The 24,381-nt window shown below is 44.7% G+C and overlaps 1 protein-coding gene across 3 annotated transcripts; it reads right to left on the bottom strand.

The window, feature by feature from the left end:
- Positions 1-158: 158 nt before the first annotated feature.
- On the bottom strand, positions 159-24,371 carry LOC119434872 (protein lifeguard 1-like). 3 transcript variants are annotated; one of them, XM_049659627.1, is made up of 13 exons: positions 23,236-23,373; positions 20,318-20,440; positions 20,173-20,237; positions 19,933-20,036; positions 18,174-18,238; positions 18,020-18,073; positions 17,835-17,885; positions 17,717-17,756; positions 16,603-16,640; positions 15,541-15,628; positions 12,575-12,664; positions 10,779-10,826; positions 159-2,098 (listed from the first exon to the last, which is right to left on the bottom strand). In XM_049659627.1, the coding sequence occupies exons 4-13, from the start codon at positions 20,032-20,034 to the stop codon at positions 1,955-1,957; spliced, it is 720 nt and encodes a 239-aa protein (XP_049515584.1). In that variant the 5' UTR covers positions 20,035-20,036; positions 20,173-20,237; positions 20,318-20,440; positions 23,236-23,373; the 3' UTR covers positions 159-1,954. The 3 variants fall into 3 exon arrangements, with proteins under 3 accessions (XP_049515584.1, XP_037557844.1, XP_049515585.1); XM_037701916.2 differs by lacking the exons at positions 20,173-20,237; positions 20,318-20,440 and adding an exon at positions 24,098-24,371 and having other exon boundaries at positions 23,236-23,556; XM_049659628.1 differs by having other exon boundaries at positions 20,173-20,440.
- Between the last annotated feature and the right edge of the window lie 10 nt (positions 24,372-24,381).

Here is a 24,381-nt window from a genome sequence, read left to right as displayed (position 1 = left end):
CTGGCATTGAATGCATGCGTTCTGGATGTTGTGCTTGTCTCCAGTACAGAGATCTCACCTATGGTATGAAGTTCATGTGTGTACTCCTGCACACATGCACACAGCAACCAGAAAAATATTTCAACTAAACAGCTGCTTGAAATAAACATAGTACAGTGTTCTTCAGTTCATGTTTATTTTACCGTAATACATAAAAAAATTACATAAACATAATCACTACCAATACACAACACTTTGTCCAAACCAACTACTAACTACCGAAAACCTTGAAGTTAATGCCACCTTGCCTGCATGCTGGCCTTAATCTTAATGCTTTAACCCAATGTAATTAAGGTCTTCACAATTTATTGTTTAAAACTGAAACTTACACAACAGCACAGAGCTCTAATGAAGATGAACATTGTGACAACAAACATTCACAAACACATTTGACAGTTGAACTTACAGTAGATACAAAACTGCTCAAATAGGAACATCGAGCACCATTTGTGGCTTTCAATTAAATTTGCACAACATAATGGTGGCTCCTCAGTACTTTTCACCACAAGGGGGTACATACCACACTTAGAAGACTAGCGAGAAAAAATGAACAACCTCGATATGGACAAACATAGGCCTTCCGTGGCTTCCCATTTGTCTAGAATGCTGCAATTAGGTACATAAAGCGTGTGTGATGACCTGGATGAATTTTTTTTAAACAGTTAGGCATATTCACAAAAGTACAGCATTCAGTGATGTGCAGATTGCACTCCGATGTGTTTGATGAGTTAGGATTGAATGACTGCACCAACATGGTACTCCTCTACAACAACATACCATTTGCAATCTATCTGCACTAAATGCGCATCTTAAACATAACTAACCAGGGACTGAGTTTTGTAACCATCGTTTCTTCCATTTTTATAATGGCTCACATGTCATATCATTTTCACCTTTCTTGGCGACTTGGCGTGATAGATGGAGGGCAAAGAAATTAAAGCGAGAAAAAGTAGTTACAAAATATAGTCAGAGTAGTTTCTTATCACCTAAAGCATCTCGGCTTGTTCATCTAAAGAATACATTGCACAAAACAGCATCACACATTTTACCTGTAAGACTTAAAAACGTGCAAAACTGAATGCGAGACAGTGATGTCCAATGTCCCCTTCCTTATACTACAATCCAAGACGCACACACGTGCTTGCACAAACTAAGCAACAGAATAACAGCTGCGAAAGCAGAATGTGAAAGCCATACAGTCGCACTCAAGAGCTGGCCTAATTCAGCTAAACATGTATGATCACAGTTTACACGAGCAGGCTACGGCTAACTACAATACGTAACCACTTTGCTAACAGCCAGATCCACTTGTTACTCTACTTTAGCAATGGGTAACTCTGGACGAATGACAGAAGAAAGGCAGACATTATACGTAACATTTGTTCTGCTGTACTGTATGGAAACTTCCTGCGGCAGCTCACCTGAGAGCATATTTGTGGCCATTTATATTAAAGTGCCTAGGGCTTAGAGAAGCTTTTACTTTGTAACAGCTTTATGGCTGGAGTCAACAAAGGTGTTTTTCTTTCTTGAGGTCAGCTGGCTAGATACAGCACCAGGTGAACAAAGCTTGCGAAGAGCACCAGCCTTTATTATTACAAAATTCGACTTTGAAACCAGATTACCTTCTTTGGATGGCGTGTTCCTTTTCTTTGCTGTCACATGGGCAAAGTGTCGTTTGTTTTATGCAGCCCTCCTCTCTCAAATCATTGATTCACGAGTGATTTAGCCACACATCCCAGCACTTTGGCATCTTAGAGAGAGGCGAACTGCGTTTGCAACGCATGTCTGTGAAAGGTTGACTCCTGCCAAATAACAGCTTAGGCAAATAATGGCAAGGTTGGTTTGGTACTATAGGGAAGTAGCCCTGCAAGAACATGGAAGTCGCCACTGAATGTGCATGGCTACACCCTGCGGTTTAGCGCCTTCCCAGAATTCTGAGTAGGAACAAAAAGATTTGCACAATGTCCATGTACAGCTGCAGTGCAGCAAAGATGTGCTCCTCGGGGCTCAGTTCCAACTTGCGACCACCCATGAGCATCTGGGTGTCAAAGGCCAGGAACTGCAACCAACCATCAGGGTGAATCGTCAAATTTGTCATAAATACTGGGGTTCAATGTGCCAAAACCACGATTTGATTATGAGGCACGCTGTAGTGGGGGACTCTGGTTTAATTTTGACCACCAGGGGATCTTAAACGTGACCCCAATGCCTGGGACATGGGCGTTTATGCATTTCACCTCCATCGAAATGCGGCCGCCATGGTCGAGATTTCATCCCGCGACCTCGTGCTCAGCAGCCCAACACCATAGCCGCTGCGCCACCACAGCAGGTCAATAAGCGCTTACACTTTGAGCACTATGTGTGGGGGATGTTCTTGAGTGTATGCATGTGTGGGTGTGTGCGTAAATGCGAGAGTGCAAAATTGTGCCTAATTACTTAAATATATTTGCTAAATGTTGATATCAGCAGTCAACATTTTAGATTTACTCCATTACATCCCATAAGTTCTTACATCCATGCTCATTATATAAAGATTCAACTTTATTTAGTTTCACCAATTTCAATGTGAAACAAACAAAAATAACACAATCAAGAATTTTCAGTTAAAGGTACACTATAGGCAAATATTAAGTCAAGCTTAAGTGATAGATTAATGCTGAAGAACGTCTAAGGCATCAATATTATAGCACAGAGCTTTACTAATCGAGAAATTGAGGTAAATGCAGGACACGATTAGAGGCTCCCCCAGGGACATTGAAGCACTACAATGACGAAGGCACTCCTCATTATATTTTTATTTCACTACTACTCAACCACTCATAAAAAAAAAGAAGAAAGATCATTGTATTGCATTACAAGACGAAAGAAAATCCTACTTGTCCAGTTCAATTTTATTACAAGAAAAAAGAACTCATTGACGTTAATGCGTTCTTTTCAAGGGTAACGTCAATGAGTCAAGGATAATGTCAATGAGCACTCTGCGCCACCTGCGCTTTCATGTTTCAGTAGTTTCACTATCGCATAGTGCTGCACTGGCTTTGCTGGCTTGCGAAATTCACACAAACTGCAATTAGCAGATAATGCCACATGCATGGGATGTCGCGGGATTCCCGAACAGTCCACGCCATTTGACCAAGAGCCGCTGCAGTGGCAAATCCAATGCTCTGTCTTGGCTTGGTTTCTCTGTGCGTTTGTGTTTTGCAGAGAAAACCGTAGCACTGTTTGTCAGGCGCCGTTTTACCTACTGACGGCACTAAAGGGTGGTGATGGCGTATGCAGCATCACTCCTCGCTAGGGGGCGGGTGATTTTAATTGCACTGAAGGTATGTGGACCCTTCAGACACAATTTTCTCGTAAACCAAGTCTTTTCTTGGCACAGAACAATCACTACGAGGCTTCTGGAATGGTATTTTAACAGTCCACGTGACTTAGTATTTGCCTTTAGGGTCCTTTTAAGACTGCTTTTTAGTTGTGCGGCTCATGTACATAGATTTAGGAGCACGTTAAAGAACCCGGGTGGTCAAATTTAATCTGGAGTCCCTCGCTATGCCGTGACTTGTAATCATATTGTAGTTTGGCACGTAATACCCGACAATCTAATTTATATACATTTAGTTGTACAGTCAATCCTGGATATATCAACCGCGAAAGGGATCGTGAAATACAGTGTAGACCGCTTATAACGTAAGTCGCCGGAGTCGCGAATATCCGCACTATAAGTGGTACCGCACTATAACCAAAGCAACAATTTTCAAGGCCCGCACATATGCAAAACATGTGCACCGAGCCGCCACGCATATGTGACAGTCGAGGAATGCGGCTAGAACGTTTGCATTCAATTTACAGTCGAATCCCGTTAATTCGAACTAAATCACGTGGCGGCGCCTCCGACCGGCATTGCTCCGGCATCGCCATAGAGTAAAAGCTTAGGAGAGACCCCTCAATGTCGCGCGCGAAAAAAAAAAAAAAAAAAAAACACGGCGGAAATTTCACCCTCTCTCAAATCGCAACGTCGCCGATTCTGCATTGCGCCGGAACATGCGCGTACGTGCCGACGTCTCAGCCACGCTACCGTAGCCACACATAGAAAATAGCAGTGAACCCTTCTTTCTCCTTTACGCTTCCTCTACTTTCTAGTCACGTGTTGACCTTGCATGCTGCGGCTACGGCGCAGAGGGAAGCAGCGGCACTGACCCAGGCCGGCTAACAAAACTTCCCACGCTGGCAAACGCCCGCTTCCCGATAACGGCAGAAAATGAAACTTCGGGGAGCTGGTGCCGGGCCGTCTGGAGCGGCGGCGGGCGCGCACGGTGACAGTCGAAACTAAGGGAGCTACGAGGGAGGGCGAGGGGAGCCACTGAAGCGGAGGAGTTGCCGAGGCGAAATCTGCTTCCCCGCTGCCCTCCTCCCTCACATTCCACGGTCTCCGCATGCGCCCTTCGCTGTGCCATGCCGGCGCTGCCTGCTCCCTGAAGTCTCGTTTACTGCCGTTATCGTGAAGCGAGCGTTGGCCGGCGTTGGCAGTTTCGTGGCCCTAGCTTGCTATGCGGACCGTGACATTTCACGACTCGCATTCAAGATTCTGGTTTCAGCCTCACTGGCTGTTCGTTTGCACCACGTGCCCTTCTCCTCCACTTCGTCTCTCTTTCTTCCTCGAGCACTCCTTGGGGCGCCCGTTTGAGGGGAGCATTCGCCGTCTCCGCTGACTTCCGTACTCCCAGGCAGCCGCACTATAACCGGTATTTAGTTTCCCGCAACTGCACTATAAGTGATACGTGTATACATGGAGTGCTATGGGAAAATTAACGGGAGTCTGAAAAGACCGTACTATATCCGGTCCTGCACAATAAGCGGTTAAGTTATAAGTGGTCTATAGTGTAGTTAGATTTATCAAAAATTCAAAATCTAAAATATGGCCATACGGCTATCTGAAGCTTATTTAAAAACTCTGCATGTCTTAGACAGTTCCCTGAGATCATGAAAAGCGGGAATTTATCAATTTGTTTATCCAAGGCTGTGTTGATAGCATAAAAGATTATTTTATTGCGATAGCAATTATATGGACACTGCAGGTTAATTTACGCCGTCGTCGTCCGCATCCAAGTTCGATAAGATCGCAGCCACGCGCTGCGTGCTGCAGGTGTGAGCGAAAACATGCAAATGTGAGCCGAGAAAGATGGTGGCTTGTGTGGCGGTACCTTCTCGCGTGCGCAATGGTAGAATGTGGGGAGGGTGCACACCGCCCTTTCACGCGTGCAAGTGGGATGCAGGAGATGTGCACGCGCTAGGAAGCAGGCGGGGAAGGGTAATGTGCATCTCCATGTCTACTCCGGCCATGGCTGCGCATGGCGTGGCTGAGCACGGCCGCGCGCATCCTATCTTGCAGGTAATCTTTGGTGGGTTTGAAGGCTAGCTAACCTAAGATAGCTGATGGTTTTGTATGCGCTGTGTTCTAGCATGCCTAGTTCGCATTGAAGCGAGAGGCAGCACGAAGGGGAACTCGCACGCCACTGTTGCTGCTCTTCACCACACCAGAGTTCCGACAGGTAGTGTCTGTGGCCATCGAGTGAGACGTGTTCGTGTTTGCCTGTGCACGCATGATACCGTGCTTATTAATTTAGTTAGTAAGCGAATGGTTACAGCTGTTTATACAGCTGACAAATCTATTAACCTCACTGCATACAGCTGTCTAATAATTTGCTATCACCATAAATGCTTCGCCTTTCGTGCGAAACTGCAACTTCTTTTTGTACACGAATCTCACAAATAACTTGCGCTGCTGAATGGTCTTTGATATACTGTTGCAATGCTAACCCTAACAGCCCACATCACCCGGCTGCAATACCACGGCGTCCTTGTTTCACAGTTTGTTCAGGATAAAATAGAAACCAATGCAACGTGGAAGCAAACCAGCCTGTGTAGAATACGGTGTGCCGCCATTATTGGACTTGTACTGCGAATTGAGCGTGAAAGTATTTGGCTGCGTGTCCATTACAAAACATAATTTAAACGCCTGATCGTCGTACGACAACGAGTCAACCAGCCAGATGCTCTTAGATTTGAAAGTGGCTTTATGCTTGCAGAACAACCGAGTCCATCCCCACAAATGTGTACCCCTGCGAGCGCGAATGAAATGTGTTCAGCGTGAAATGTGGGCCTTCGAATTGCACAGCGATAAGAGTCTTACATGCTGCTTCCATGATAGTCTTTCTGCAAATTGTGGATGTGACGTCACATGTGGTGATTTCATTTAATCCAAAACGTAATGTAAAAATCTATTAAAGTGGGGGTTGTGTCGGATTCACTTTGGTTGCTCGCAGAACCCTAAAATGCCATTTGTGGAAACCCTTGGTCTACAAGAAAACAAACCAGGCGGTCTAGCCATCTTCAATTGGCATCCAATGCACATAGTGGAAAGATAACATGTCATCCAAGCTTTCTTGTAGAACGTACATTGCCCCAGGAAGCCTTTCACATTCTTGAAGCAGAGTGGCAATCTACTCATGCCAATAACAAACGATTGCAGTTTGCACGAGTCATTCATATTTGCAGCGAGCAAAACTTGGACAAACACCTTGCCCATTTTTCCCGCATGGCATGTATTGCCTTTCAGAGTTGATGTCTTGTTTGACAGCATCTGCCAAAACAGTGCCATTTCGTAGGCACTGTATATTTTCAACGGTGCAAGAAGTGATAGCACACCTGTTAAGAAGAGTGCACTTGCAAGGGTGCGGCAGTGTTCATTATATTGAATTTGACGGTGAATGCGAGTTTGATACACGCATGGTACAGTGGTATACTTTTGCATGCGCTTTACAAGAGGATGTTACGACTTTTCAATATAGACACTGTTTGTGGAGTAATTTGTGCTCGAGGAAGGAGATGACGCATGTTACCTCAGCGAAAACGCACGAATACGAAACCATCGCTGCTTCTGCCCTGCTACTGTGCGATCAGCTGTCGGAAATGCAACTGGGTGTTTGCTAACGTACTGTGCTCTATTCATGTTGCAAAATGAGGAGCGGTAAAGGGAAGACGTGTGCAGTAGTTGGCTGCAAAAATAGTGACTGGCTTAGGAATGGAATGAATCTGTGTGACCAAGTCCATGGACTGCTGCTACATAAGGACTGCCTGTGTTTCTGGCCCTTCAAGATGGACAGCTTATCTTGAAGATAAAAAAAAAATTCGCTCATCTGTCAGCGTTGTATCGCTAACCTCCAAAGAAAGGATGTCAATCTCGGCAAGAGTGTGTACCGCTCGTTACACAATGACAAAGGGAGCAGCGCCGCTTTCTGGCATAAGTAGAACCCCGCTGTTACGTTTTTCACGGGACCGTAAAAAAAAAAAACAAAAAACGTAAGAGCCGGGAAACGCAAGAGCCAGGAAACAGGAAAAATTGAGAAATGGGAGTAGTGTTGAACTGCACACAATATTATTTTAATTCTTACGTGCGACAAAAAGTAGTTTCGCCCGACAGCCGAAGTATCGATTGCGATGAGCTATACAAAGTAAGAATAGTAGTTTTATCGTCTGTATAAACTTGTAAACATTCGGTTATTAACTAATTAACAAACATGGTGTCAGCGCCCACAGGCAAACATGAACACATCACACTCGATGAGCGCGGACACGCGCAGTTAAGCGCCGCTGCAGAAGCGAGCGAAGTGACCTTCGTGCTGTTGTCTATCGCTTCAACCCAAACTGAGCGCCGAGAACACGCAGCACGCACAAAGCCACGAGCCGCGGACGCACCTACACTGCGTAGAATCTGCCCCCACGCAGATCGCTTTCAAGATACGGCCCGCGGGACCGCGCGCGCGCCGCCGCGCGGTATGATGCCGGAGCACAACGCTGCCCGCTACCCCCCCTCCCTCGCTGGTGCCTCGAGCGCAACGGAAGGAGGCGCACTTCCTCCCTGCTTTTCTTTCGCGCGCGAGACGCGGTCGTCGGCTCCCCTCGCACGCTTTCACTCGCACATTCAGCATACGGCCGCGCGGCTTCCCTCGCACGCTTTCACTCGCACATACAGCATACGGCGCGCGGCGACGTATGCTGTATGTGCGAGTGAAAGCGTGTGCGTATGCTGTATGTGCGAGTGAAAGCGTGCGAGGGGAGCCGACGACTGCGTCTCGCGCGCGAAAGAAAGCATACGGCGCGCGGCGACGGCGTTATCGCCCTTGGACTTTATACGGAACATCTATGAGCCAAAACCAATTTTAGGGCCGCAACGCGTCATAGACATCATCTTTAGATAGCAAAAGCGGATATCAAAGGCCATACTTTTGCTGGTGGAAACCGAAAATACGTAATAAATGTCGCCCCCAGCACTTTGGGCGGCCAATGCCATCGTCAAGCAACCAAGCCAAGCGACATGAAAAGTCAAAATGGCCGCTCGGGCCGGCTCGGTGTGGCAGTTCGCAACGTATGATGCGGGAACGGTCCCACAGTTGCGACGTAACAGCGGGGTTACCAATGCATTGGGTTCTATGGGAGCTGTGCCGGGACCGGCCGAAAACGACGTAACAGCCGGGAAAACGCAGCACCCGGGAACGTAACAGCGGGGTTCTACTGTAGTAAGTTTCTTGCATCATTATCTATACACATCCACCCCAACTCACAAGCAAACTTATGCTGACTCTATCGCCAACATATCAAGAATAAGTGAATGGGCGCAATCTAGAATCAATACGCCGAAACATGGGTGATGGCGACTACACCAACAGCACACAAATGTTCAAAGCTGAACCTTTCGTGCCGGTCCACAGAGCAAGCGAGTAACTAGCGATAATACGTCTTTGCTACAAGCTATTACAAAGTACAGAACACCTACGTTCCAAGTTTGTGCGCAGTAAGAAAACATCTATCGCAACTGAGCACACTCGCGAGCGATTAGGCAGAAAATAATCTGATAGTGACTGCACCAAGGAACGGCGCTGAGTCAGGAACATGACAAGCCGCTGCTTCAAAGTGTTTGCCAAATAAAGAACGATGAGAGACACACTGATCCTGATTTAATTCATAAGTGGAAAGTTTCGACAGCTTCGAATAAATTTCTAGTCCCACCAGCACTGCATATGCTGCTCGCGCCGTTTGGACAAGGCGTAATAAGCTCCGAAAGTGCTTACATGTCCTCTGAAGCTATGGTCAAACCTTTGTGTCATCCACCTAGTCACTGTCTATAATATCCACTGAAACATACGTTTCCTGAGCCGCATCGGTATCATGACATCCATTGTAAACACAAAGGCAACGGAGGCAGCTGACACAAGCAATGGATGCGTCACCACGCGATCAGCGGCGCCCACAGGATTGCCGTGAAATATGGACAATAAGTATATTTGTCTGGGTTTGATATATCCAAGATCGACAATATTGGCATCACAGGTGGCAAATGCAAAGCCAGGTGCAGCTGAATTTACTCATCCAGAAACCTAACGCAAAACCATTTGGTTATCAATAATGTCTCAGTTAATCTAAGCTTGCAAGATTGAATGCAGAAATTGTCAAATGCTCCTTAGCTATTTGACTTGGAAGTGCTCCTGGGTGAAATAATTTACGATAGAGAAAAAAAGAATGATAAATGAACAAAGTATCAGTTTCACCAAAAAGGCAAAGCATCGATTGCTATAGCAAACTAGTGGACAGCTATACAAATAAGGATAGTAGTTTTATCGGTCGTATAAACTTCGAAACATAGGCATACTAATTAAATTAACAAGAACGGTGTCATGCGCACACAAGCAAACATGAACGCATCTTGATGACTGCGGAAACTCGCTGTCAAAACGCTGTAGTAAGTGCAGCAGCAGCAGCTAGTGAATTGACCTTCGTCCCGTCGCTCACATCAATGCGAACTAAGCTGTGAACACACAGCGCAGGGAGCAAGGACCCTACCCCCGCCACAGATGTCTTTCAAGATACAGCTGCCTGGGCGGAAGCGCCCTCCCCCTTCCCTACCCACCCCCCAGAGCCTTGCGGCCCGGTGGGCGCTTGGTTGGCACGGATTAAAACCCCCCCCTCTAGAGCGTTGCGCGCGACTGGAAGACGGCGCACTTCCTTTCCACTTCTCGCCCTTGTGTGCACGAGATTGAGCCGCGATCGCCGGCTCGCCCTCGCATGCTTTGACTTGCACATGGAGTATACGGGGCGCGGCGATAATTTGATCACCTGTAGACTTTATATGGAACCTCACGGCGACGGCATAAATGTGCCTGGAGTGTCCATGTAGTTGCTATGGCAATAAGACATTTTGTTAACCCCTTAACTGCAAATGATGACGTAACTCGTCATCACAACTGCATCCTCTGATGCCAATGCACGAGTTAACTTGTCACAAGCTGTCCACAATTTTTCTACATTTGCATATGTGAAGTCTCTTGTAATTTTGACAAATAAGTAATACACAATGACATGTGCTATAGTTCTTCAACAAGACCAGTAAAGATACAATAAGCATTCCTGGTATCATATCATTTAGAAAAAAATGGCGCAAAATATGCAGCTCTAAAGAAAATTCCAATCTTTTAAAAGTTTTTTTTCTATATTTGTCACGATAGTTAAGGGGCTAAACAATTTGAAATTTGGTGTGCCGCTATATAGAGGAGAAATGTTTGTTTCTGGAGATGGCAGCAATTGTTCAAGGCAAGGTTTTGTGAACAGGCCTGGAACACTGCTCGGCCTTTTACAATATGCCTGCTTCAGTGCCTAAATGTGACGCACATGTTCAGAATAGTACTCACAGCCATGAAGAGGACCGCCCCAAGAACAGAATACACCGTGTTCATAATCTGGAACAGAACAAGAACATTTTGTATGCCTTTACCATTCCATTCTAATTGTCTTTTGAGTTCACTTGAAACGTCTTTCTCTACAAAGCTTTCAAAGAGATAAATGATTAGTGTGTACAGGGTCATCCAATATGAACGGGAACACCGAATTAGTGTTCAAGAGCTGGTAATTTTCAGTGTCTTGTAATGAGGAAAAGTTCCATGAGCAGGATACTTCAATAGGAGAACAACATAACTAACAGCAGCGAGTGAGGTTCTGACTTGCACATTTGCAGGAATTCGGGTTCGAACACAGATGAGGTGTTCCCTTTCATATTGGACAAGGTTGTAAGTGTGTACTTAAATTAATGTGTTCAGTTTCTAGTAGGGGTGTGCGAATATTCGATTTCGAATAGAACAGAGAACGGTCAAATAATTCGATTCGCGAATATAATATCCAGTATTTGATTACTCGAATGTTCGGTTTTTCGAATATTCCTTATGTTCCATGAATGACTGGGCCGTGGTCGGTGCCTTTACGAGCGCAACGTTCCCATGGTGTGCAATCTCTATCGGTACAAGCTCCGACCAGGTCGACCAGACCGCTTTTCCCCCCCTTTTGTCCATTGCGCGGATTGGCTTTAACGAGCTGACAATAACTTACAGAAACCACTTGCCATAAAGATGACGAAAAAAAAAAAAAAAAACTCCTATTTCCTGTAATAAAACTGGAAAGCAAAACTTTCTGAGCAATAGAAGATTGCCTTTAAGTACAGGATGGCCAACTATTAAACTGAAAGCCCCATTGGTATTTAGAATGGCTTTGCTATCTGTTCAGCTTCAGAGGGAAAGAAAGCATCTGATTCTATTTAACAGACATTCTACCAATAAGAAATATTTTCCAGATCTTCATATACAAGCGTAGTTGTTATCTGTGCTAGAATACTAACTTGGTGTTCCATCTGAATAAGAGTAGAGCATGATACACATCTTGATTCCTAGGTACCTATGTTACTGACAGCTGGCAAAACTTTTGTTACGTAATGTCAGGGGCCTCCCAAACATGTGCAGCACTGCATTCTCTTGCCAAAAATTTGTAAGCATTACACTTTGTGATAAGTTTTCTGATATTTGATTAGATATTAGCCTTTTTTTCTTGATTGGAATTGATGTTCGATTCGAAATCTACTATTCGATATTCGCACACCGCTAGTTTCTAGACATAAATGTAGTGAGCCTGCTGCTGTCCATGCACACATATATAACACACATTTAGCTGGATTACACTTCCAACAGCGAATATATCATCTTTAGTTGTGTGAAAGAGTTGGCCAGCTACAAAATTCCATCAAAAACTTTTATGCCATAAACTTCTGCAAGAACTCTAGTGGATGCTAGTAGCTTGCAGACTACTTGAATTTGGTTTACACTGCGCATGAGAATAAAGGAATATTCAATCCGGAATGTTTTTTCCAGGCCTTACGTATGGAAGATAGGAAGCTACTCAACATAGTAAAATCTGCACTGTTGCAGCAATGACAACATTCCTGTCATTTGAGCAGGAGGGCAATTAGGAGGGGCAAATTTAGCCTTCATTTACAGCTTTCTCTGTTCACAAGGTATATTTAGGAAGGGGGGTCAAGATTACCAAAAGGGGTAACACACCAGCCTTGCCTATTTCAATGTTTCCCGTAGCTACAATATATGCTAGCACAATTTCTTTCATAAGTACAACAGGCATAACGTGTTATGTGCATGCAGTCACCTACCCGGTTGTAGGTGAAGATTGTGAGGATGCCAAAGAGAAACAGCGCCCAAACAGCAATGAACAGGAAGCCAGCACAGCTGGTGAAGTCAAACTGAGGAGAGAGAGCAAAACGAAATAATAAATGAGAGCATCAGCTGTGGCAGCACAACAGAAATGCTGCCATTTTTACAAGAATTAAAACTGCAAATAAAAATGGCACGAACTAATGGGAAAAGACACAGATAGAACACTGTGCCCATCTCTCTTCCTTGTCTCATCAGTCTGCACAGTTTTTGTTCTAAATACCACGTGCGAACTAGCCTAACGGCAAACTATTGAAAGGTGACTTCAGCTGGTAACAATAACTAGGCTGCCAACCTTAAACCCTTACGTGAGATAACCTATGAAACTTCTAAAAGCAGCCTAAGTGAAAATTTTCAACTACCGTATAATTCTGAGCAAGCGCCCCCCCTCAAGCAAGTCGAAACTACCGGCAAAGTTAAGGGAGCGCTATCCTGGAATGGCACCAACATTCAAGAAGGCGACGACAAAATTATCCTGCCAGAAAAAAAAAAAGAAAAAAGCGCATTGGGAATGGAATTAAAATTTAATTTAACATGAACCTTATTAAGCCAAAGATTTGCTATTGCTGTTTATCACTCTGAAATTCATTGAAAGAACTGCAGAAATAGTGCATCGTCGCCGCAACCGGCGACACAAACATTAGTTATGCAGCTTCTCTTCCAATCAAAACGATGTCCACTAGAGTAAAGCGACGCGTAATGTTCACTTTATTAAAAACCATGTCCACGGTCAAACGTTTAGTGTTAATAAGAGTTCCGATTCAAGTCAAGCTCAACTGCAGTGGATAGCTACTGACGGCGAACAGCAAACCGCGGCTCAACCATGCTCGCATTGCAGCTGGCAGTGCCGCAAATATCAGCATGTTTTCTTCATCGTGTGAAATTATTGCGAGGAGAAGGTAAAGCGGCAACAACGGTAACAAAACATTGCTGCTTGGGAGCATCGGCGGTTCATTTTGAAGCGCCGTCTACTAAAGATTCGAAGTGAACCAGAAAAGGCCTAGCGATGATATCGATGGCGAGTGATCAGGAGTGGTGAAGCTGCCAGCAACGCCAGATTGTCGCCGCAACCACTCCTCTGTCGCCGAGAGGTCACGTCGCTGTGCTGCAGGGACATCCTCTGTACTGTGGGACAGGCAGATCTCGCCATCGGCCGGCGGTGCGGGGCGCCGAGTGCAACTATCATTGGATGAAACGGCGTATCGGGGCAAACCGGTGCAGCCGATACGATTCACCGAATTTGCCATTATTTTCGTAGATTGGATGTGGCAGGCCAGTGTTGACTGGGCGCAGAGCGGGGGAGGGGCGCTTTCCCGGAACGGCGCGGAAATTTGAAATTAGCAGTGAAGTTAGAGGGGGGGGGGGGGGGATTTTGCACAGGTGGGGGCGCTTGCCTGGAATTTTGTGGTAGTGTTTAAATTGGCAACAGTCTACCGCATTTTCCGGTGTATAAGACGCGGTTTTCTTCTAAATTTTTTGTCGGTGCGTCTTAGGTACCTTTGTACCTTTTGTTTCCGGAAAAACTGCCGCCAAAATCGGATTCGATGTTATGGCCACGCAAAGTGCGCTGGTTGACTTAATTGCTACGGGTTCTGTGCGCACTATCGAGGTAGTGGGTTTTTCTCGTTATCGAGTTGCCGGGCGCCATGCGAGAAGGACGGAGCAGCAACGCAAGCGGCGGCAGGCCGACCGCGAGTTGACCGACCCCAAAGGCGTCCCATCTGAAGATCGCTGTCAAGATACAGCGCGCGCCGCTGCGCAAACTACGCAGTTGCTACCAGAGTATAAGCCACCTCCCCTCCCTCACGTGCTGCCTTCCCGCTTTCCTCCCTTGTGCGCGATTTGGCTCACCGTCGCACGCTTTCAATCGCACAGACAGTAGCGGTGACAATGTTATCACTGTTGGGCTTTATACAGAACATCACGGCAACCACAACGGCAGAAATACACCTGGAGTGTCTGTACCATTGCTATTGCAATTACATAGCAAATATATGGCACCCATATGCTTGCGCGTGACCCACTTTCACGGAGTTAAACGTCACCGCTATTTTTTTTTAGTCGCTTACCGAATGAACAGGTGCGTCTTATACACCGATGCGACTTGTATACGTTTTTTTTTTCCCGGAAAAACTGCCATTTTGAGGGGGGTGCGTCTTATACAAAGATGCGACTTACAGACCGGAAAATAGGGTAAATGGTTTATGAAACACATTTCAAGTTGAAATTAGTTGCAGTTCCAAATGGTCCCAACAGAGTCCGATTTACTGGTTCCAGCGGCAAAGTGAACTAGCCACAAGTTGGGAGTATCCTGCCACGATTTATTGTTGCTTCTATTCATACACCTGTGAAAGCTTACTTGAAAAGTTTTTTTTACACAGCAGAGCTTTAATGTGGCACTGAAATAACAGAAGCAGATCACCTTGTCCCAATCCACGTTTTTGCTCTGTCTCACACCTAAGATGAACCAACTAGCCTAATGTCGCACCCTTTTACAGAACACCATCCCTGTTTGCATATGCAAGCTATTACGTTAATTGGCTCATAGTCTGGTTAGAGTAGTTCTACTTGTTTTAACATGCTGTCATTTCAGGTTAGATATAGGGTTTGGATTTAGGGTTCATGGTTCAGGGAACATCACTTTGACTGACTTGTCTTAAATGCAATGGGCATAACTCGCAATACTATACGACACGTGCTGGTCTGCGGTCAGAAGCTGGCACAGCAATGAAAATTAATGAATTAATTTAATTATGGGGTTTTACGTGCCAAAACCACGATCTGATTATGAGGCACGCTGTAGTGGGGGACTCTGAAAATTTTGACCTACTGAGGTTTTTTAACGTGTACCGAAATCTAAGTACACGGGTGTTTCCGCATTTACAGCAAAGAAAATGCAACCTGCCTTTGTATGGCAGGAGAAGACAGAGACAGCCAGGCAACAAGCTGCACAGATTCCGGCAGCCATGAGCACAGTGTCAGTATCGTGGAAACTGGAAAGAAACAAGCTTTAGCGTGAACACAAAGCTTCCTGGCATAGGGTGCTTTTCATATTTTCAGTGCAATGACTGCGATGCTGTACTCAGGGAAGAAAGAAAGGGGGAGAGAAAAAAAAAGACTATTTGCGGATCTGCTAGCGAGGTGGCATTGGTTGTAGGGCTTTTTTTGAAATCTTTATTATAACATAAGAGGTTATGTAACTTGCCTGCCAATGTGCATTTAAACTGCCACAGATCAGCACAACTAACCTAATACCAGATTATTTCTACTGGCCTTAGTAACCGCATGCACTCTCACTCTCTCACATGCACTCACACAGTTTGCACAAAGCTAATTTCAAATTTGGAGCCACTTGTTTCCAAAATCAGCCCATTAGCCAAATGAGCTGCAACATCACTGCACCTTAGTGCACAAACAAGCTAGAAATACGTATGATATACAAAAGTAATGATGAAGGCACTGAGTGCTAATGCAGCACACCAAAGAAAAAGATGTGGCTGTGACATTGCTGAGTGTGGCTGCTTATGGCATATACATGTTACAAATGCCTTTGCTAAAAAGCACTTGATGCTTTAGACCTACTCTTAATGACTTTACTGGTTAGAATAGTGTGCCTGTGCGAGATTAGCATCAACACTTCAGATCCATGCTACAGGCAGTGGCTTGGCCATTTGCACATAAACAAAACGATTGTACAGTGCAATGCAAAATGCAACCAGTTACACTTTGTAAACTACCTAACTACACACACTATGCCCCTGTAATAGCGAAGTGACCAAAGTGAAGGTCCCAAATATGAATGTCATTGACAGTCAAAGTAGTAAGGGCCACAACAAAGGATGTGCTGCAGTATCCTGCAATTATGATGCTAATTATCTTAGCCCATAAATCCTACACTGCATCTACTTATTTGCAGCCATTCTTACCAAATACAATCACACAGATTAACAGCTTTCCAAGTTCGTACCTCGATATCACGCCAACCATATAGGACATCACCAGTGTCTGCAAGAAAAGTGTTGTCATCAGTGATGATTAAAGTGATTGGACTACATTGCTATAACTACAGAAATAGCGGCAAAATACAGAAGGAAAAGTCCTAGCAGCAATTAAAAAAATTTATAGTAAAACCAGGCAAAGTGGTTGAGTAATTTTTCGCAAGCACATATAGCGCTTGCGTAAGTATTTTTGCTTAGGTGCACGTTGGCTTCACCCATTGAGAGTGAATTCAACTAACACTTCCGCAATTTGGATGAGTTCGTCTATGCAATGTAACCAATAACTTTTCCAGATTACTACATATGAACTACTAGTCATTAAAGCACAAAAAATAGAACACACATGCTGAAGTACACCACATGAGCACTCTAACGGCAGTAATTATTATGCTTAACTAGCCTGACAATGTTGTTCCACAATGAGTACAGCTTGTAAAATGTGCATTATTAGTTTGATGCATTGTAACAGGTTATAGCACATTATTGTGAGAATAGAATTCCGAAGGAAATTCTAGCTAGCACCAGAATTTGAAGCAGCTGTGCTCTGAAACTAAAAATTGAGCCCAAAAATGAAACTGTAGTACTGAATCTATATACTGGATGGTGTTTCTTGTGGTCAGTGCTAAAGTAAATGGTTGGCAGTGTGTCGAAAAGTGACCAACTATTTTCGACAGCATGGTAAGAAAAGAGTTGAGCAGTGCTGTAGTCAAATTTTTTGGCAAACAAATTCAACATCATAAAGTTCATTGAAGGTATCTAACCAAAGATCTGTAGCAGCTATTTGCTATCAGGACACTCCTACCTATAGCCATGTTTTCGAGAAATGGTATTGCTTTAAATGTTTAATGTTTAATAGGCCAAGGTGCCTGAGGCAACACAGGTAAATGAGATCTCAAAAAGCTCTGGTGCTTCTCTGACTGGCAGCTAAATTTTGATGCTTGTAAAGTGTTCTGCGAGTCTTTGAACAAGTAAAAAAAATTCCTGGAAATATCACTGTTTCAAAAGTAACTGCACCGACTCACAAATGCAAGCATGCATGCATAAACAACTTATGGACCACATTAAATTGCTGAAGGCACTCACAAAGACAAACAGCAGGATCATATTTGTAGGGTACGTTCGCCTGAAAAATTAAAATACACAGATGTCACTACACTGCCCGTAAACGTTATGAACTGCACTACCAAACAAGGAGGCTTACCTCAGACTTTCACAGCAGACCAGAGCTATGTAGATGACAATAAACGAGACACTGAAGTGAAATGATACAAAGAAATACATTAAAATAAACTACAAGCACCAGCATTATCAGCTGGTCACTGGTACACTAGGTATCAATGCTTTACATGAACTTTCACATAAGACAACATAAGACCCAGAACTTACTAGGCAGCAATGTAAGCTCCGAAATTCTGCTGTACGAATAATTTCACATGTGGCCTGCAAGGATAAAAGAGAAATGTGAAAGAATTAGATTTTTTGCAAGTTGTGTTGAAATCCGAGACACCAAGATGTAAAGAGAACAGACGCTGGTGCTTACTCATATATGAACAAAGCCACGAAACCAAATGTGATGGCGAGCTGGACCATGAGGATAGCATAGACCTGAAAACAAGCACAGAGATTTTTTTCTTATAACTAGGTATAAAAAATCATGCAGATCCCATGCAGTGTGGGAACTGCTGTAAGCAACAATTTCACGAGCCGCGCATCACGATAAGAGATGCACAGCGGATTCCGACAATTTTTGCAACCATCATCAGCCGCAGCGGTCGACCTTGCAAAAACATGACACAGTGCCACCACTGACCGCAGTACCTAAACCTTTGGACATCACAAAGAAAACGTAAATAAACATGGCCTCCAAACTGCAGCCAGTTTTGTCCCACTGATATTGTAGACCTGGGGGTTCAGCAAATACGGTTGCGAACGAATGACAGTGTGGCTACAGGGGTTGCTTTTTCAGGCATAAAAAAAACTTTCATTGTTGGCTAGCAGAGCACGCACTCTCCCTTTTATAATTAAATTGTTGCAATGTCAGGAAACTCACGTGCCAAGCATCTCAAAGTGCCACCTTACATGCAGAAAGCTAGTAAGAATGTAATTCTTTTTAAACATGCACCTGTGCCCTGGTGGGTAAAGAATCGAGCTGCTGTGCTGGGGGTATTATAAATTTAAGTAAATGAGAAGCCTTTATTATCATGCACTAATCTATATGTAGGTCTGCATGCTTTAAGCCCAAATCGCGTGAAAGCGATTTTGTGCGCGACGGCAACGAGTGACGAAACGGGCCGTCGCGCGAACAGATCGATCGTTCTTGTTGCTCGATCGCTCAGTTCTGTAAATCTAGAAATCGTTGCTCGTCGCATGGAAGTGCTACGAGCGACTAGCCAGTAGCACGAAGCCGGTGTACATCAGTCGAGTACTACTGATTGTCACACGGAATGTGCAACGATAACGACCTAGTGCAAGACCTTTAGAAATATTTATGCTGCTCTTTACAGTAAAACACATCAACTTAAGTTAATAAAGCACGCGTCACGCCAGTTTCGGTGCATATTTGCTGCCCTCATACCGGCAACACCGGGGAGACGTCGCTCAAAGTCGTCGCTCGCATGTGGTACGACTTGTAGGCGACGAGCAAACGCGACAGCCATCTCCATCACGTCGCTTTTTCAACCAGTTTCGAGATATTAATTTTCAAAGTCTCCGACGAAATGCATTGGTGTTCCAGTTACTTTTGGGCTTTAATGCATAAAACAGCGTTTTCCTCAAAAAAAGTTAACTGGAACGCCCATGCACTTCGTCGGACCCCACCTTGAGAATTAATATCTTGAAACTGGTTCAGTCCTGAGACTTCGTTCCAAGTAGATACAACTTGCGAACTCAGCGGCTATAATTCGTAGATTGAAAGATGTGCCGTAAAATAATTTAAATGTTAATTATAGTAATTATGTTAATTATTCAATTAGGCTTTTTGATTTCTTGTGGAAGCAATGGCCGCCTCATCGAGTAGTTTAGATCAAGGATTATAATTGTGCTATCTGCCACAGGCAATTTTTAAAAATTTGGTGCAGCTAAAATGAAACACCCTGTATATCCTGGATGGCACACCAATGAAGAAAACCCGAGGGTAGTGCCAAAAAAGCTTCGCTTTGGAAACAATCGGGGAAACACATGGCCATTCCTTTTGAATATGGCCATTCCTTTTGAATATTGCTACACACATTGGACAAAAAACGCGACAAGAAACTTGAGCTCAAAACCGAGATAGAATAAGTGAAGCCTCCAGCACCTACCTTTCGAATAAAGACACGCCTGATCTCTTTGTTAGAGAAGCCATTCCAGGATTCAAGCGTTGGTGTGGTGTCTCTTTCCATAGTGGCAACAGGTGTACTCATCTCTGAAACAACACGTGCAAAGGAACAAACTGCACAATAGGGCTAACGCGGAACAGAGGTTGCCAATAAGAAAGGCTAACACACAATCTACATTGAAGCAATGAATACTGCAGAAATGGGAGTTGGGACACCACTTGCTGATGTGTGCTTAGTTGAGTAGCCCTCATTTTCAAGAAAGTATGACGTGGTGTATTTTCATTTCACTGCAAGAAACAAAGAAATTGAATTGCCTGTAATGCAAATTAGGCATAGTTTTTCATATTGATACACACTATACGCACACCTTCTTTTCCAGAAAAATTCAGTGAAATATGACACACGGGTGGTAGAATCCAGTATTAATCCAAAACTGCAATAAGTGGTGACCATACGCCACCCGCCAATCTCGAATACTGTCTGCCATGGTCTGCAAAGAGTTTTAAGAAATATGGAATCTCAAGTCCCATGGATGGAACCAAAGATCACATCCTCTGGGCAATTGATAGTGATAATGAGGCCGATGAGTGATGGCCAGTCCACTAGTCGCTTGGATGCAATAAATTTTCTTTTTTCCGTACTATGAAAATTTGGTGAGGGAAAAATTGGGGATTTTACATTTAGCCTTTCTTGAAATATGAAAATTGGTGCGCATTACAATCGAGGACCTTGCATTTTCCATTTCTGGCTGTGAAAAATTGTCTGCGCATTACAATCGAGAATGGACTAAATATGGTAACGAAACATTTGGCTGGTTCTTACTACTCTCTGACTCGGTTTACAGCAATGGGGAGCCCTCTTGATATTGGAGCTAGACAGAGTCTGCCCGTGCAAAACGTTCAGCATCGGAGGAGTGACACAACCAGAATTCTGTCTTATCTAGGTCGCGCTCTGAGCTCGGAGGCGAAAGTGCCTTTGAGCACTCAGAGCTGGTGTGCGGAGCACTAAATTAACCAGACAAACCAGCTCGTAGTGATAGCTTTTGACTTGGCGAATGTAAAGCGTGCTGCCAGATTGCTTCAAAGTGACTAGTTGAATGTACCATAAAGACTCTTGTATGTGCTGCACTTCTTTTTCACAATTTTTATGAGGCTCTGCCATTACACAGGACCGACCCTTTTGGTCAAAATGGCTGCGGCGCGGCCGGCGACTTGTGCAGACCCTGGATCCCCAGATGTACAGAGGGGTCCACTATTAAAGGGAACACCGGAGCGCGTGGTGTCTGCTCTGCGCCACCGCCGGTCGATGGCCGCAACTAGTGTCGCGCAGGCGCAGTGAGCGCTGTGGGCGGTGCTCTTTCGTCGTCTGCTCTGCTGTGCTTCGGATCGTCGCGAAGCAAGCAGCTTGCGTAATTTGTAGTTTTTTTTTTTTTTTATTGCGATAAAGACTTGCCGTTAAGGCATAATTCTTTATATGTATGTGTATTATATGTGTGCTGTGAGGCCTGTGTTGTGTATAAATTGAAGCAGTGTTTTGTGGAATCTGTTATCGTGTATCCAGCGGTCATAGCTAATTGTAATTTGTATTTGAACGCCGCCGCATTCCTCCCAGCTGAAAGCAAAGTGACTGAATTGATGTATAATCAGATAAATGCCCTAAACATCAGCAACAGCGACCGTGCCGTCTTTTCTTCGCCGGCTCATCGCATAAATATTTGCCCGCTTCAAAAAATGTTTACTGCGCATGTCGATTCCAATGATTTAACAATAACTCGTCTGATTGCTCTTTATAAATTAGTATGCTCGTTAAAGGCGCTTGTGGATTCTTTGTGCAGCCTACGCACTGCAGCAACTCCATTATGCAGTAGTAAAATGACATGGACACTACACACGGAGATGTATTCTCTTATATAGCTGTGCCACCAAGAGACGTCCGTAAAAAGAAAAATATGTTTGTCTTGTAAGTTGAAATGGCGAAAATACTTGCGTGTAAATATTTTCCCTCGACTCATTCTCTTTCATCTTTGCAACGGCTGGCTATCAGTGTGTGACCATGCACTCACCGGCCAACATTAGAAAGGCGTCATCGGCTTGCTTCGCTACTATCCGAAGCGCGGCAGCAGACGGTAGCAAACGACAAAAGAGCACCACCCACAGTGCTCACTGCGCCTGCGCAAAACTTGTTGCAGCCGCCAGCCGGTGGTGGCGTCCAGCAGATGCCACGCGCTCCAGTGTTCCCTTTAACAGTGGACCCCTCTGTACAATTGCATCAGAGCAGAGGTCAACGTGCAGCTCTCGCCATCTAGTAGAGGTTCGTGGAAGTACGCAGCGCATGAAAATTTGCCAATGCATGCGCAGCATCGGGGCACCAAATGCGCTTGCTTCTCCGTCGGAAAAATTTTAAAACAAATTTTGGGCTGCCAAGTTGGGGGTGCGGCCCTTACACGAGTCTATACGGTACCATAAGAGACAAATCCAGGCTGTGACACCAGCAAATAGCAGAACTTGTTTGAATACTAAAAGCACATTTTTATTATTGATAAGGCAAAGATTACCAAATGTAATATGATAATGTGTATCATTACTTTTCAAAACCCATTTGATTTTATGTAGCTAATGCGAGTTTTGCTTTATGCATCTGTGCTACAGTTGTTACATAGGTCTGCGGGTAAAGTTGGATTCACACAATGGATGCCAATCGCGGACAAGTCAGTCACGTGACATATGACGTACATCGAATCAATTCAGCAGCAAGCATTTACATGACAGTGGAGAAAAACAGAGGGCAATTCGTAATATTTACCCCTACTTTCGCTTTTCAATGCACGGACGACAACTCAAACGCGTCGGAATACTCTGCACGTTCAATCATGGCTATTGAGTTGGCAGTGCGAGCAACACATTTGTTGCGTGTGCGTTTATATTCAATAAGCGACTTGTACTGGATTTAAGACTATTTTTGCCAGGTTGTTCACTATCAGTAACTTGACATTTCTTGCCGTAAATTCCTATGGTGATTGGGCTTTTGGGCATATCATGAATTGTTTCCCAGGTGCCGAGTGAGCACAGCAGCATGATCCTCGGGTCACTACTTTGTAACCACTCCCGCCTTTAATGGTTACATACAGTCAGTGTACTACAACAAAGCTATTGGTAATGACCCATTCAACTATGATTGCTTCAACTGTGGCTTCAATCAGTTTAGCTTCCCTTGACACAATGCACGACAGATGCCCTGGAGTTGGTGCCTCACTTGGAATATATGGTGCTTATGCTGAAAACATACCTGATGATGGCTTCCCAAAGTATGCTTGTCCTGGCCCTGGATATGGAGGCGGTGAAGTTGGAAACTGATCATGTGGAGCAAATCCAATGTAGGGTTGCTGTTGCTGTGGCCGAGTTCCAGGTTGCGGTGGAGGCATTGGCATATATCCAGCATTTTGAATTCCGGGTTGTGGCACAGGCGTTGGCATAAATCCAGGATTCACTGGGTACGATGGGCCGGAAGGAGCACTCGGATTTGCTGGTTGCATAATGGGTGCATGGGGAAGCGGGATTGCATTAGGTTGAAGAAACAGCGGCGGCTGTTGAGAGCCAGACATGGTGTCTGCAACAAAGTGGGGTAAGGCAGATTTACAATAATGTCCAACCGAAGTCGCGTTCGTGGAAATGTAGCTCACAATCGTCCTAACAAAGAAACAGAACGCTTTGAAATGAAAGCGCCGTGCACATGCACACACCTAATATCGAAACTATACCTGACACTACAGCGAAACTGAACGCTATTTTAACATTGGAGTTCCGTAGTTTTGTATTGAAGTAGGCTGGGGTAAAGGGTGATATGAGGCAGAAGGTCAGATACCGATCACTCTTTCGAGGCCCGATCCCGATAAGTATAACATTTAAATTTCGTATACTTTTAGGTTATTTTGAATCTAGCATATACGGCTACCAGAATAGCTCGTCAAATACTCCGGCTCGACTGCACGTAGTACTTTCGTTCCCGTGCAATGGCACATATGCCTTAAGACGCGACATAAATAACAAGGTTATTTGTACAAGGCCTGTCAATCACTCTGATAGACATGTTACGCGTTGCCCTGAGCGACAGAGGGAAAGTTGCGAGCCCCAGAACCAAGCCTACTCACTCTTAATTTACGCAGGTGTTCGCCAGTACGACGGAAGCATGAAATGAATCCCACACGGGCGTAAACAGTTCCGTTTTGATGATCGGCAATGGCGGCTCCCGCGCTCTGTGTCCTCTTCGCTATTTCGCAAGCGATAGCAACACACAAGCAATACAAGCGGCTACTTTCTCAGACGCTTGCGTTAGCTCGTGCCAACGTCGGCTCGTGCGCGACTGCAGCGTCGAGGGTTGCAGTGGCGAAAGGCGCGCGCGGTCGATCAGCAGTGCACGTACAGAGTTGCCAGC

Source organism: Dermacentor silvarum, unplaced genomic scaffold (assembly GCF_013339745.2).
Source record: "Dermacentor silvarum isolate Dsil-2018 unplaced genomic scaffold, BIME_Dsil_1.4 Seq3, whole genome shotgun sequence".
In the NCBI taxonomy this organism is placed as follows: domain Eukaryota; kingdom Metazoa; phylum Arthropoda; class Arachnida; order Ixodida; family Ixodidae; genus Dermacentor; species Dermacentor silvarum.
This window is presented reverse-complemented; position numbering and strand designations above follow the sequence as displayed.

What these genes read in the sequence shown, in the direction of transcription:
- LOC119434872 (XM_037701916.2), bottom strand. Translation starts at nt 23,551, where the DNA reads ATGTCTGGCTCTCAACAGCCGCCGCTGTTTCTTCAACCTAATGCAATC. An exon ending in GTCTGCTGTGAAAGTCTGAG is followed by an intron (nt 17,757 to 17,834) that starts GTAAGCCTCCTT and finishes TTAATTTTTCAG; the next exon opens with GCGAACGTACCCTACAAATA. An exon ending in ATGGTTGGCGTGATATCGAG is followed by an intron (nt 15,629 to 16,602) that starts GTACGAACTTGG and finishes GTTTCTTTCCAG; the next exon opens with TTTCCACGATACTGACACTG.